General features: G+C 36.7%; 1 protein-coding gene and 1 long non-coding RNA gene across 2 annotated transcripts; both read left to right on the forward strand.

Moving 5' to 3' along the window:
* Positions 1–10,906: 10,906 nt before the first annotated feature.
* On the forward strand, positions 10,907–12,214 carry LOC113305175. Its single transcript, XM_026554267.1, has 2 exons — positions 10,907–11,192; positions 11,277–12,214. Exons 1-2 carry the CDS (start codon positions 10,907–10,909, stop codon positions 12,212–12,214), a joined length of 1,224 nt encoding a protein of 407 aa, XP_026410052.1.
* Positions 12,215–14,017: 1,803 nt separating this feature from the next.
* LOC113304372 lies at positions 14,018–14,454 on the forward strand. Its single transcript, XR_003338144.1, has 3 exons — positions 14,018–14,063; positions 14,238–14,319; positions 14,400–14,454. It is a non-coding gene; the product is annotated as an uncharacterized LOC113304372 (long non-coding RNA).
* The last annotated feature ends 564 nt before the right edge of the window (positions 14,455–15,018 follow it).

Below are 15,018 nucleotides of genomic sequence, written 5' to 3' on the forward strand. Positions count from 1 at the left end.
ACTGTCGAAATGGTGTGATGAGTTTATCTTTTGGTAATATGACTATGGAGATGAACATTTTTAATGTCAGTAAGCAACCTCATGAGCTAGATGACACATGTGTTGAGGAGGTGAACATGATAGAAGCCTTAGTTCAGGAGTCATTACCAAACATCTTGTCTGAAGACCCATTAGAAAGTTGTCTATCCCATTTTGGTTTAGATTTTGACGACGATAGCACTATTGAACAGGTGAATGCTCTATTAGATTCTACCCCTGTGTTAGACACTGATAGATGGAAAGCTAGGTTCGAACCGTTACCAGTTTCTGAGACTACCCTAATTCCTTCTTTAGAAGAGCCCCCAAAGTTGGACCTTAAACCACTACCCGATACTCTAAAGTATGTGTTTTTAGGCCCATCTGAGACTTTACCTGTGATTGTAGCTTCCAATTTGGATAGTGATCAGGAAAGTAGGCTAGTAAATGTACTTCAAGACAATAAGGAAGCTTTAGGGTGGACTATAGCAGACATTAAGGGTATAAGTCCTACTGTGTGTATGCATCAGATTCATTTAGAGGAAGACTCCAAACCTTCTAGGGAGATGCAACGTCGACTGAACCCTAACATGAAAGAGGTAGTTCGAAAAGAGGTGCTTAAGTTGTTAGATGCGGGTATTATTTACCCAATTTCAGACAGTAAGTGGGTCAGCCCTGTTCAGGTTGTCCCCAAGAAATCAGGTATCACTGTAGTCCAGAATGATAATAATGAATTAATCCCAACCCGAGTGACCACGGGATGGCGTGTGTGTATTGACTATAGGAAATTGAACAAGGTCACAAGGAAGGATCACTTTCCCCTTCCTTTTATCGACCAAATGCTAGAGCGATTAGCTGGACATAGTCACTATTGCTTCTTAGATGGCTACTCCGGTTATAATCAGATCGTTATTGCCCCAGAAGACCAAGAGAAAACCACTTTTACCTGTCCCTTTGGTACCTTTGCGTATAGACGCATGCCTTTCGGGCTATGTAATGCCCCTGCAACTTTTCAGCGTTGTATGATGAGCATATTTTCTGATATGGTAGAACGGTTCTTAGAGGTCTTTATGGATGATTTTTCAGTGTTTGGTTCATCTTTCGATGAGTGCTTGCATCATTTGACATTAGTGTTGACTAGGTGTAAGGAAAAAAATTTAGTGCTTAATTGGGAAAAATGCCATTTCATGGTTAAATCAGGAATTGTTAGGGCACATCGTCTCTTCAAAGGGTATAGAGGTAGACAAAGCCAAAGTTGACCTTATTAAGACTTTACAGGTCCCAAAAACCGTAAAAGATATTAGGTCATTCCTAGGGCATGCAGGTTTTTACCGTCGATTCATTAAGGATTTTAGCTTGATTTCTAGACCTCTTTGCAATTTGCTTGCAAAAGATGTTAAGTTTGTCTTTGATGATGCTTGTTTAGAGGCTTTTGAGAAGCTTAAAACTTTACTCACTACTGCCCCGATAGTCCAGGCACCTAACTGGAACCTACCCTTTGAGATTATGTGTGATTCTTCAGATTATGCTATAGGCGTCGTTTTAGGACAACGAGAAAACAAATTACTTCATGTGATTTATTATGCTAGCAAAACTCTGAATGATGCCCAAATGAACTACACAACTACCGAGAAGGAACTTTTAGCCATCGTGTTTGCCTTGGATAAGTTTAGGTCCTACCTATTAGGTTCTAAGATCATAATCTATACAGATCATGCTGCTTTGAAATACCTTTTATCTAAGAAGGATACCAAACCTAGATTGATTAGATGGATCCTATTGTTACAGGAATTTTCCCCAGACATTAGAGACAAAAAGGGTGCAGAAAATGTAGTAGCAGACACTTGTCTAGGCTAGTTGTTAGTTCCCCTAGTGATTCCCTTCCTATAAGGGATAGCTTTCCTGATGAACAATTGTTTCTGTTTCCCAATCACCTTGGTATGCAAATATAGTGAATTATCTTGTTACTGGTCGAACCCCTCAACATTGGGGTAAGCAAGATCGTTCTAGGTTTTTAGCCGAGGTTAAGCATTTCTTTTGGGACGATCCTTATCTGTTTAAGTATTGTCCGGACCAGATTATTAGGAGATGTGTATCTGAGAGTGACCAGTCTAGTATTATCTCCTTTTGTCATGAACATGCATGTGGGGGTCATTTTAGTGCTAAGAAGACTGCTGCTAAGATTTTGCAGTGTGGATTTTACTGGCCTTCGTTGTTTAAAGATTCCCATAGTCATTGTGTTTCTTGTGAGCGTTGCCAGAAGTTAGGAACCATTTCCCGTAGAAATATGATGCCTTTGAACCCTATTTTAGTGATTGAGGTCTTTGATGTGTGGGGCATTGATTTTATGGGTCCATTTCCTATTTCGTTTGGTTATCTTTACATACTTGTCGCTGTAGACTATGTGTCTAAGTGGGTTGAGGCGGTTCCGTGTAAACGAATGACCACAGGGTCGTAGTCCAGTTTTTGAAAGAGAATATACTTACACGTTTTGGTACGCCGCGAGCTATAATTAGTGATGGAGGTTCACACTTTTGTAATAGACCGTTTCTCTTTTAATGAAAAATACGGTATTACCCATAAAGTAGCAACCCCATATCACCCTCAGACTAGTGGTCAGGTAGAGGTTTCCAATAGGGAAATTAAACGTATTCTAGAGAAAACAGTTAATCCAAATAGGAAAGACTGGTCGTCGAGGCTTACTGATGCCTTATGGGCTTACCGTACTGCGTTTAAGACACCCATTGGAATGTCACCTTATCGTTTAGTGTTTGGCAAGGCATGTCACCTGCCTGTTGAGTTAGAGCATCGAGCCTATTGGGCTATTAAGAACTTAAACTTTTCACTTGACAAGGCAGGAGCTCAAAGAAAGCTCCAGCTCAATGAGTTGGACGAGATTCGTAGAGATGCATACGATAGTGCTAAGGAGTATAAGAACAAAATGAAACTTGTGCATGATAGGAATATTTTACGAAAGTCATTTTCTCCAGGTCAAAAAGTTCTTCTGTATGACACTCGTTTGCATCTATTCCCCGGGAAGTTGCGCTCTCGGTGGACCGGTCCTTTTGTGGTCCGTACTGTTTTTCCTCATGGCGCTGTTGAGATTGAGACACCAGATGGTAGTAGTTCTTCGAAGGTTAACGGTCAGCGATTGAAGCCCTTTTTAGAGCCTTTTCCTACAGGTGATGTTGAGGAGGTCCCTCTGGAGGACCCTGTTTACCTTGATTGACCATCGAGGCGATTTTGTATGTTGTATAATATTTTTGTAGGTTTTTGGTTACACTTCACCCAGGTACTATCTTTCCGACTTCTCTCTTTACTATTTCCTCATGTTACTTATATTTTTGGTACTGTTCTTTGATTAGAAACATTGAGGACAATGTTAGATTTAAGTTTGGGGGTGGGGTAGAACTTTTTGTTACCTTTTCGTTGCAATAAATAAACTCCAGAGCCTAGAAATTTATCCCTATTAAGGATGGCACTAACCAATCTAAGTGGATGGAAGCATTTTGGTTGTAGGAGTTGAGGAACCAATCTGACTAGATGGCAACATCTAAAGAGTCTATTCATAAAAGCACAGAGCTCAGGTGTTAGAAATAACATGATAGTTTCACCATATCTCGTTGAGTCCTTTTCACTTCTGTTTTTATTTTGTTTTGTTTTTAAACTATGTTTCTCTAAGTGATTAGGTGGGGCTCACGATTCAAGTTGTTACCAATGCTAGGGTGAATTAGAGTGATTGAGATACAAAAAAAAAAAAGACCAGACCATCAGACCAACTGGAATAAATTCAATAAAGTCGACCACTGGAACCCTTGTATATGCCAGTTGTGTTGACCTAGAGTTAGGATTATCAATCACTGGTTCCCTTGTATATGCCAGTGTGTTGATATTAGTCAGACCGGTATCTCAGTCCATTAGGATAGGTTCATTTTGGCGGAGGCCTTCAGACAGATATGAGAAACACCGTTCACCTAGTAAACATCAAAACCATCTATGTTTTTCTATATCCATCTTCTTGATCTATCCATGTGATTAGTTTTGACTCCGGATATTGATGTCCATAGTGCGACTATCTGAGTAGAGCTCTGTCACTTCATATGAATTTTAGTATGCTTGAGTGCAAACTCGTGTACAACAATTGGAATTTCGCATCAGGGTACTTCCTCATGTAGTCAATAAGTATGCCAACCAAGGAGATTATTTAGTTCCTTCCAAAGTTCTGTGTAGATAGCTAGGGTCTGGAGTATAAAGGTTTTGTGGGTATACCTCTGGTAAGCCCTTCGGAGACAACACTCCGCCACTAGGAACACCTAGGGGTTTAAAGGCTTATTGCATACTGATAACTCTTCATGTGAAAAAAACTCTTGCAGCTAGTAAAGCTCCTAGAAACAAGAATTTTGCTCCTTAAAAATCTACTCACACGACAATAGTGAAGAACAAGTCCCTTAACTTCTATTATTGCGGAAATAAAGGACATCCTGAACGAAAATGTCGTTTTCGATTAAGGAGTGAAAAACTTCGTAACATTCTTGCATGGATGTCTAAAGAAGTTATTAAACCTGTTTCTCATATTGTTGGAGTAAAAGGCATTGTCTGTAATCAAGAGAAATACTGTGATAACACATTTCTTGATTGTGATTTTGAGACTAAAAACGCCTACAATAGTAGAAAGAAGAACGACAGAAGGACAACTGACTTCTTGAATAACTCTGAGAAGAGAAAAAGACATAGGAGAAAGAAAGAAAAACCAAATTCCTTATCTTCTTCTAAAGAAGACACTTAACCCGAGGTGTCTGCTCCATATTTCATTCCTATCAATGATCGAGTCTCGGAGTTCAAGATCAGCATAAACAGACTCAAGCGGAGCATCAAAAAGATAAGGAAAGAAGCAAGTTCAGGTATTCCTTGTTCCCCTCTGGTTAAATCTTTTTCTACTAATCCTATTGATTTTTCTGAAAATCTTCAAAAAGGAAAGAGAGAAGAAGTCAATATTCTTGATGAGCAAAAAGATCATCAAAACACAACATGACTACTCAATGTAGCATCCTTATTGTAATATGGAAGGATGCTTATAATTCTCAAGAAACCTGTATGTCTTGAGAAAGTAGTTGTTGTTACCTCCGTCCCACTATTGGATGACCTAGTTGAAGTTTGAATAAATCTTAAGGAAACTAATGGAAAGGAGTATTATTAGGTATTTTTTACAATTATACCCTTATGGATAATAACTTGCCAAAATTTAAAAATGATTTATCTCACAAACGATATCATGAATTTTCGTAAACTTTGTATCATTGGAAGACATTTTAAAACACCTATGTAACGAATATAAACATGGATACCAAATTCTACATATTTTTATACAAACGATAATTAATTAAAAGGATAATTTTAGGAATATCCCCTTGTGTAATGAGATAGGTCAACTAATAGTGGGACAAAATTTTGAATCAATTAGGTCATCTAATAGTGGGATGGAGGGAGTAATTGTTTTCATGTACGAAAAGATGATCATTAAACTGTTGAGCCTTGCTCCAGTACTTTACAAGATCATTCTCTCTTGAGAATTGATTGCCTTGCTTTTCAACGATTCTCTTATGTTCCCTTGAACTAAGAAGGTCACCCCTTGTTTAAAATGATTCTTGAGTATCAAGATCCCTTTTAAATTTTGCTCCATTATTCTTTTGGTCTCATACCAAGGTTCTACCCATAAGTGCACGTTCACCGGACCCACACGGAACGTATACGAGTATCTCTAGGGTTTCCTAAGAAACACTCATAAATATAACTATATATATATTTTCATAACCTGTTTTACGAGCACCCTGTTTTCATAACCTGCTATCATGATGTTGATCATGAAAACAAACTACCACAGCTGGTCGGAAATCTTCTTCGAGATTTTGAGGTTGTACATGAACAACTCGGAATATCAACAAAGAATCTTGATTTTCTGAAAAACGAACTGAAGAAAGCAACTGATGAGCTAGTTCTTGTTCAATCTCTAGTGCTGGCCGCGATTAATGTTTTGTTAAATCATGTTCTCTAAGAGTTATTTGTCTAGTAAATCTTCTTATGAGAATTTTATTTTGTTGTTTTGATTAGAATAATAACTAGAGTTTGGAATAGCCATTATTGTGATTACACATATCTATGTCCAACGTTTTCATCTTCATACTTTTAGGTTTATTTGTTTAAATTCTAAAATTGTTTGGAAGATGATTTTTGCAGTATTAATATTTATGGTTTTATATATTGCAATTTTTTATGGGATATGTGTGTTTACGTCCATGAACTATGATTGTCCCATACCTTGTCAAAAGTTAAGTCCTACGTATGTCGATATGCATGTATTGATACAAGAATGAATGAAATTTTGACATTACAAAATTTTTAAGCCTATTATATGTCATTATGCAAATATTGATGGAAGATAGGATGAAATTTTGTGTATTGTATGTCATTGTGCAAATAGTGATGGAAAATAGAATGAATCCTTGTCTATTCCGCAGTATTGATCTTCCCTGATCCATATTTTATGTATATACTATGCGGTTCTGTAAGTTCTCTTATGTTGAGCATTTCCGATTAAATTAATCATGGTTTTTCTTGTGGTTAATTTAATTGAGTATTTTTGGATTCAAATTCATATTCGTATGTTATTTGTTATGTCCAAATAAATCCTTCTTTTCTTTTGAAAGTAAGGTCCCTCTTGCTGTTCTTTCGGGAATGACATTTTATGGGGGAGAGTTCTTAATTGAACTTGCACTTAATTGCCAAATCTTTGTGGGGACGCGGCTGTGGAATATTATAGGGGTTATCTTGTATCTTTATAAACTCCTTTATGAAAGCATTTAGCTTCGGCTATATGATTGCATCTAAAAATGTTGATATGTGCTTGATTTTGGTCATGAAATGTCTCTATGGAAATTTCATTAGGATCCCACTAGTTTTCGTACCTTTGCCAATTTTATTGACAAAAAGGGGGAGAATTACTGTGTAGTTCACACTACAAATACATATGGTTTTCGGATCATTATGCAAGGGGGAGTGGTTTCCATGTGAGATGGAGTGTTGACTAAGGAGGAGTGATACATATCACCATAGTATTGTTGTCGAAGTTGTGATACAATTGAACTTTGGTGTTGTGTAATAATACTATGACATTGTATAACAATGATTGAAAATTCTTGTTTTCTGATTGTTATGGCTACGGATTTTAAACAACGATGATACTAAACTTACAATCTTTTGGGATCATTGGAGTACTTGGAAGTGACGAAGATTTCGAGTAATGTTGAAGAACCAAGAAGATCAGGCATGTGGAAGAGAAGCTACAAAAGTTTATTTATCTATTTTTGTATTCCGTATGTATTGATAGTTTTGTACTAAAATTGACAAAGGGGGAGATTGTTAGATCACTGCTCGGTCGAACTCGCATGCGTTGCTATCTCAAGCATGTTTGTCAATGTTAGTGATCAAAACTATAAGTCTTGATTTATAGTCTACTTATAGCTAAGTCTCGGACTAGGATAGAAAGTGTATCTGAGATCAAGACTCCATGGCGTTCATCATACAAAGACGAAGAACTACTCAAGGAACTGGTGGAACTGATAGACACATTTTTGTGTCCGATTTGTCTCGATTCTATATATTGTTAGGGCTCATTTTTGTACTTAGTATGGTGTTTTATTTATTTGTAGGTATTTTTGGATAAGGGGTAACCTAATTACTAAGGGGCACCCGGAGGACATTTGTTATTCGGACTCTCACTTTGGATAAGGGGTAACCTAATTACTAAGGGGCATCCCATTTCCAGGAAGTTGCTAATCGCACTCCTATCCTGAATAAGGGGCAACCATCTTCAACGTTTCAAAAACCAGGTTTTGGCTGGAAAATAGGTGCAGTGAAGAACAGATTTTGGCAATCGTAATTTGGAGGAGTTTGAGGTCGATTAAACCTATGATTTTCATAGGATAGACTCCTTATGGTCTAGGAATCTGATATGGGTGTTTAAATCGATTAGTCTGGGCTCAATTGACGGATTTTTATCACAACAAAAAATATGGAAAGTCACGTGTGTGACCTGTTTTAGGGAATTTTAGAGAGATTAAAGTGCTGTAAACTTTCCCAAAGATTTGTATCTATCTAAGGAAGAGTTTAGAATAAAAAGGAAAGCTCAGAAACGCGTAGAAATTCTAAAACAATAAATTGCCGCAATTTGGCCGTGAAGAGAAGGAAAGAGATTTTGGAAGATTTGGGAGAGATTTAATCGGTATTTTTGATATAAATAGATGTCTTGGGTCATATAGAAGAGGTGTCGAGAGTTTGGGAACCTAAGGAGAGCTAGAGAAGAAGAAATCAGAGCTTTACCAAACTCTATTTCTGCTGCTGCTGCTGCTGAAGAGGAAGAACGCGAAGAACATTGACGCACGGGAAACAGTCGCAGAACAGTGTCGTTGTTTAACAGCTGAAGAACATTAAGCTGTGCAGGACAGTCGTATTCTAGGGTCTTAAAATCAGCGACAAAGCAACAGTACTTACAACAGTTTTCTGTAACAGTTCCATTGTAACAGCTATTTTGCAACACCAATACACTGTTGCAAACAGTCTGTGTTATTACTTTTCACTCTTTTAATCATCTTTTGAGCAAAAAACACAAATTTTGAGATCATGATTAATATGAGGAGCTAAACCCCATTACTGAGGCGATAGAGGAAGCTATTTTTCCAACTAAAAGTGGTATATTCTATTTTATCTTTTTATTTGCAATAATTATATGATTATTTGCCTTGAACTATTATTGAATATGATTTTTATTTGAGTGATTGTGATATATTTTGATGGAGTTTGCTTAGTTTTAAGACTTTTGATGCTTCATACTTGGTATTTACAATTACTACTTTTGAAAATCTACTTGTTGCAATATTTTAGAATCAAATTAAACGAGAAAATTGCATAAATATAAGTATTGGTTTAATTACTTTGAACTTGAAAAATAGCGGAATCTTAGCCTCAGTGTTTCTTTTAATATTGATATCATCTTTGATTGAGTTTGCTAAAAATTTTAGTGAGTTTTTTTTATTTTAATATTAGAACTTAAGTCTAATTAATATCCTTCACAAGTCTGAGAATCGAACCACTTTTACCACTATCTACAAATCACATCAGGAACTTCATCGACTAAAAGGTATGTGGAGACTTGAACTTATCTATCACTCCAAATCCTATCTACTCTATCTTCTATCTTGAGACAAAAGTCGTTTTGCTATATAGACTTTGATTATACACATTTTCTATTTCGAGCCGAGTTTATCTCGCTTATCTATTTCTCGAAATATGTGTTGATAAGCTTTAGCTTTGTCCAAGTTCATCTTTACTAGTGACGAAATTCATATTAAGTTTCAATTACTTGAAAGTTCCTTTGACGAAAAATAGTGTGTACACAACAACTATATAACATCCTCTAAGAATGTTTCAATGATTGAAATGAGAGTTTAGATTATATAACCATGGTTGGATATAACACTACACCATTTTCCCCGAATTGCAACTAAATTTTGTAACGGCCCAGCAGCCGTTACAAACTTTTATGTTACAAATGGCCGTTACAACCTAGACGTAACAGGGAGGAGCCGTTACGAAATTTTTTCCAGATTCGTAAGAGGGGAAACTGTTACGAATAGTAACATGCTAATTTTTACGTGTGTCAGTCACACGCTTGGTGACACTAGAGCCGGTAACAGATATTATTGCGCATGTGCCATTCAGCCGTGTGCCCCCTTTTTCCACCCAAGTTCACTAAGCTAGAGTATTATTCCTCCCCTCAAGAGATAATCTCGTGAAGAAATAAGGGTTTCATCGAGTACACTCATTTCATTTTTTTCACTTTCTCTTTCTCTCTTCGTTTCTCATCTCGTTGCCTCCGCAGAAGATACCAGAAATTTATCAAAGACATTTTTCGATTTGTTATTTCAATTGTAAGTTTCAAATCAGTTAGTATTCAAATTTCTCGATCTGTTATTTCAATCGTAAGTTTGTTTTTTTTATTCATTCAATCATCGTCTGTTTTTTTCATTGGGGTTTTTAATTTTAGAGTTTTTCCATCTGATAAATATATTGTGATTTCTATTTCTGATTTCGTTTTAGGTTTATTTTTATCTGATATAAATCTGATACGATTTCTTTCTCTTATTTCAGGGTTTTATCTGTGGAAGAGTTGAAGAACTTTGAAGGTATTTGTTTTATCATCTGTTAAATCAAGTTTTAGGATTTGAAGGATATATACTAACTGATATTCTGATTTCATGTTAGGGTTTGAAAGATTGAAGAACTTTGAAAAACTCCAAAGAGCTGAAATTGAAGGTATAAGAATTGATTTGTTTAATTTCAATTAGTATGAATTGATTTTTTTTACTTTTATTTTTAGGTTTTCAATTATTATGAATTGATTTGTTTAATTTCAGTTTTAGGGTTTCAATTAGTATGAATTAATTTTTTCTTTATAGCATGTTAAGATTATGGTGTTTTATGTAAACTAGCATGTGAAGTTATTCGACCAGGGCTTCGACAACCCTATCACTAGGACTACGTACATTGTTTGAACATAATCGTATGTTTTTATCCATCTGTAGAAACATATTCACCTTCAAATATAACATCATTAAAAAAATGTGATGTGAGTCAGTTCATTGAGACAATGTTACAAAACTTGCATACCATAAGTATGAACTCTGTTTTCTTTGTAATCTGTTTTCTATGAACTACTTGTAGCTCATCCTCTCCTCGTTGAGAGGATGTTTCTGTCGTTTTCATGAGGGCTTCGGCAAACCCACCACTAGGACTAAGTATTTGGTTTGATCCTATAAAGTCTATTTTGAAGGGTAATATGTCATCTGATGAGAACAAGAAATGGATGAAGTGTGACCGTAAGTCTGGTGAATACATACAAGGTGTGAGGTCATTTATACAGTTTTCCAAGAATAATGGTGGTGGGAGGGTTTTATTTTCATGTCCTTGTCGAAATTGTATGAATGGTAAAGGTTCAGTTTCACTTAGTGAGATATCATTGCATTTTCTCAAATATGGTATTTGTTTGACGTATACAACATGGCGTCATCATGGTGAAAGTTCAGTAGAAGCACGGTCAAGACATAGGGATAACACTACAGCAGGTATGGATGGGAATGTTACAGTAGTTGTGGATGTGGATGGGAATGTTACATCTGATATGGATATGGATGTGAATGTCACATGAGGAGTTGATGTGGATGAGAATGTTACAGCAGGTGTGGATGTGGATGAGAATGTTACAACAAATGTGGATGTGGATGAGAATGTTGGGACCAAGGGGTGTTGTAAGAAAAAGTTATCAGCGGCCGAGCGAGCAAGAGTACCATTGTATCCTTCGTGTCCTAAAGGAAAGTCGGCGTTGTATGTAGAGATAATGGTGAACAACATAAAGACTCAGTATGCGATTTCAGATAATTGTATGACTGCAATGTTAGAATTGATAAAAGAGTTGCTTCCCGAAGAAAACACCCTGCCAAGTAAGTTTCCAGATGTCAAGAAGATAATTCAAGAGTTGGGGATGGATTATGTAACCTACGATGCTTGCGTGAATGATTGTATACTCTATTGGAAGGATAAGAGTTCATTGCTGAAGTGCCCTGTATGTCAAGAACCGCGGTATGTAAGAGTTTTCAATGATGAGAGAAAACTTACTCAAGTTGCGCAGAAGACGTTGAGACATTTTCCAATAATTGCAAGGCTGAAAAGATTTTATAGTATACCATGGATAGAAGAGGCGATGCTTTGGCATTTTAGAGCACAGAAAGATATCAATGTAATGCGTCATCCCGTTGATTCTTCAGCTTGGCATTGTGCTGATAGTTTTTGTCCAGAGTTTGCTAAGGAAGCACGGAATGTTACTCTTGGTATAAAAACTGGCGGCTTCAACCCCAATGGATGCTTTGGTCTCAATTACAGCTGTTGGCCGGTAATTCTCTGTCCGTATAATCTTCATCCTTCGATGTGTATGAAGAGGGAGTTTTCTATGTTATGTTTATTGATATCAGGCCCGAGAGCACCAGGTAAAGATATCGATGTTTACTTACAACCATTGATTGAAGAGTTGAAAGAGTTATGGAATGATGGTGTTATGACTTTCGACAGCTTCACCGATCTGAATTTCTGATGAGAGATAGGTTGTTATGGGAAATTCATGATTTTCCAGCATTAGGGACTCTTTCTGGATGTGTAACTCATGGGTATTTTGCTTGTCCAAGTTGTGGAGAAGAAACAGATGTTGAGTGGCTGCCATATAGTTAGAAGTTGTGTTATATGGGACATCGAAGATGGATGCCAACGAAACACAAGTTTAGAGATGATAAAACAAACTTCAGTGGAGGAGTTGAGCATGGTAAAGCTCCATGGCCACTAATAGTATTGCAAGTTCAAGAGATGGTAGCTAATTTGAAAAGCAAACAGGGTAAAGGAAAACCACCATCAAAGAAACGTAAAACAGGGACTGAAGGGTATGCTGATGAAGAAATTTCCGATCACTCTTTATTTTCTCGAAGGTCTATTCTTTATGATTTGCCGTATTGGGGAGCGTACACAGTTCGTCACTGTACATATGTGATGCATACCGAGAAGAATATAACTGAGCACATTGTTAATACTGTATTAGGAAATAGCAAGTCAAAAGATGGTCTTAATGCACGTAAAGATATGGAAGCTATGGGGATTAAAAAGCGGTTATGGTTGAAAGAGGATGACAACACGGGCAAGACAACAATGGAAGATGGGTCTTTTGCCTTAACAAAGGATGAAAAAGTTGCTTTCTGTACAGTTTTGAAGAATTTAAGGGTGCCTTCAAAGTTTTGCTCCAATCTTCGCAACAACGTTGGTATGAATCCACCGGAGTTGAAGAATTTAAAGTCTCATGATTACCATGTTATGATGCAGTCTTTGTTTCCACTGCTTGTTCATACTGCAACTTCATTTCCTAAAGATGTGCGAGTTGCTCTTCTCCGGATTAGTTTATTTTTCAATATCTTATGTGCGAAGGTTATTAACAGAGAGCATCTTTTACAAGCTAAAGCTAGTTTGGTGGAGGCGATGTGTGTTCTAGAAAAATACTTTCCTCCATCCTTCTTTGTCATTAGTATCCACCTGATGATTCATCTGGCAGATGAAGCTTTAATCTGCGGTCCGGTCAGATTTAGGTGGATGTACCCCTTTGAGAGGTAAATTTCCCACTTGACTATTTCCCAGGTTTAGCAATTTTGTTTATTGTGTTGTCATGATTAATTTCTTTTATGCTAGAGGATGACTTTATTTCGTGAATATACTATTTGCGAATCCGTAATGTCCTTATTAGAAATTGCTAGTGTTGTAATTATTTAGTGGAACTCAGTTGTTAAATGCATGATTGGACTAACACAGTAGTATAAAAATCCATGGTAACCATAAAAAGGAGTGGAACTGTTAGTTCTCATTATTGAAAGGTTGTCTTTTAACACTTACTATGTGTTAGGCTAGTGCTGATATGGAGGGTACAAACCCTTGCTTTATAGATTAAATTGAATTTGAGAATGTTATATGGAATGTCAGGTGCTGAGTGTAAGATACTTTGATTAAGAAAGTTTTATTTGAAGTTTTTTTCTTCTGAAATTTTATGAAGTTGACAACTTAGTATAAGAATCATGCTTGATAAGGCCTTGACAGCTTCTACACTTTACTATTCTTTGTAGGTTAATGAAAGGCTTTAAAGGGTTGGTGCGCAATAAAAGGTACATTGAGGGATGCATTGCGAGAGGGTATTCGTTGCGAGAAGCTAGCTTATTTTTTATGGATGGCATGTCAGATGATGGTGATGGTACTCATAAACATACTCGACGGGCTTTTTTAGATGATGACTATGAGTTTGCAGATGAGATGCCTCTAAGTACTGGAAAGAGTATGACTTTAACTCAAGTACAATTTGAACAATGCCGCAGCTGGATCCTATCTAAGTATTTTGAGATAGATGACTGGCGAAGGTAAACATTACTGCTTCAATGTGAATTTTAAATTGTTGTGTAGTATGCTAGAGTTATGCTATTTGTTTGTTCTTTGAAGTATCAATGTCTATGTATTTGGTTTTATTTGAGATAGCAGTTTCATTGATGCATTAGATGTTTTCATTATTTGATACTATTTTTATGTGGTTGCAGGAAGTATGATTCCTATGTTAGCGGCAACACGTCTAATGGTCAGCAGACCTCAAAGAGTTTTCATGTATGGTTGCGCGACGAGGTAACATGATATCTTAAATCTTTCATCCCAACTTGTTATGTTTTTGGTTGTGATACTAACTCCAACATGAACTTTTATAGTTGATAGAAGCCAAAGAGACTGATTCAACACTTTGGAGACTCGTGCAAGGACCCCTCTTCAAGGCACGATCCTACAGGAAATACCAAGTCAATGGCTTTACTTTTAGCACACTAGGTTGTGAGGCGAAGAATATATCGCAAAACAGTGGCGTGTCAATGAAAGCTTTTAAAAGACTGAAAGCGAAGTCGGCCGAGGAAGCAGAAATAACTTATTACGGAGTTATTATAGAGATTATCGTCTTGAATTACATGGAGTTTGAAGAAACTGTTTTCTGTTGTGATTGGGTTAGTGTTGGAGATAAGAATGCGTGTAAGGTTGATGCAGTTTCAAAGGTTATAAAGGTCAACTTATCCAAGATGAAAAACAAAGTTAGAGTGTCCGATGAGTCGTTTATCCTTGCATCTGAAGCGACTCAAGTGTTCTACTCGAAGGATCTTACAGATGAGGGATGGTCCGTGGTATTGCCCTCACATCAGGGGTTAACTTGTTCAGTAGATAAATTTGAAGTTCCTACAGCTTATCAATCAGTTCCTACTGACAATGAGAATTTCAAAAATTTGCTTTCAATTGGTTCTATTTGAAATGAAACTGATGCCACCTTTGCAATGTGTTGCGCTT

The sequence above is a fragment of the Papaver somniferum genome, chromosome 8 (assembly GCF_003573695.1).
Source record: "Papaver somniferum cultivar HN1 chromosome 8, ASM357369v1, whole genome shotgun sequence".
Classification (NCBI taxonomy): Eukaryota; Viridiplantae; Streptophyta; class Magnoliopsida; order Ranunculales; family Papaveraceae; genus Papaver; species Papaver somniferum.

What these genes read in the sequence shown, in the direction of transcription:
- LOC113305175 (XM_026554267.1), top strand. Translation starts at nt 10,907, where the DNA reads ATGTCATCTGATGAGAACAAGAAATGGATGAAGTGTGACCGTAAGTCT. An exon ending in TAGGGATAACACTACAGCAG is followed by an intron (nt 11,193 to 11,276) that starts GTATGGATGGGA and finishes ATGTCACATGAG; the next exon opens with GAGTTGATGTGGATGAGAAT.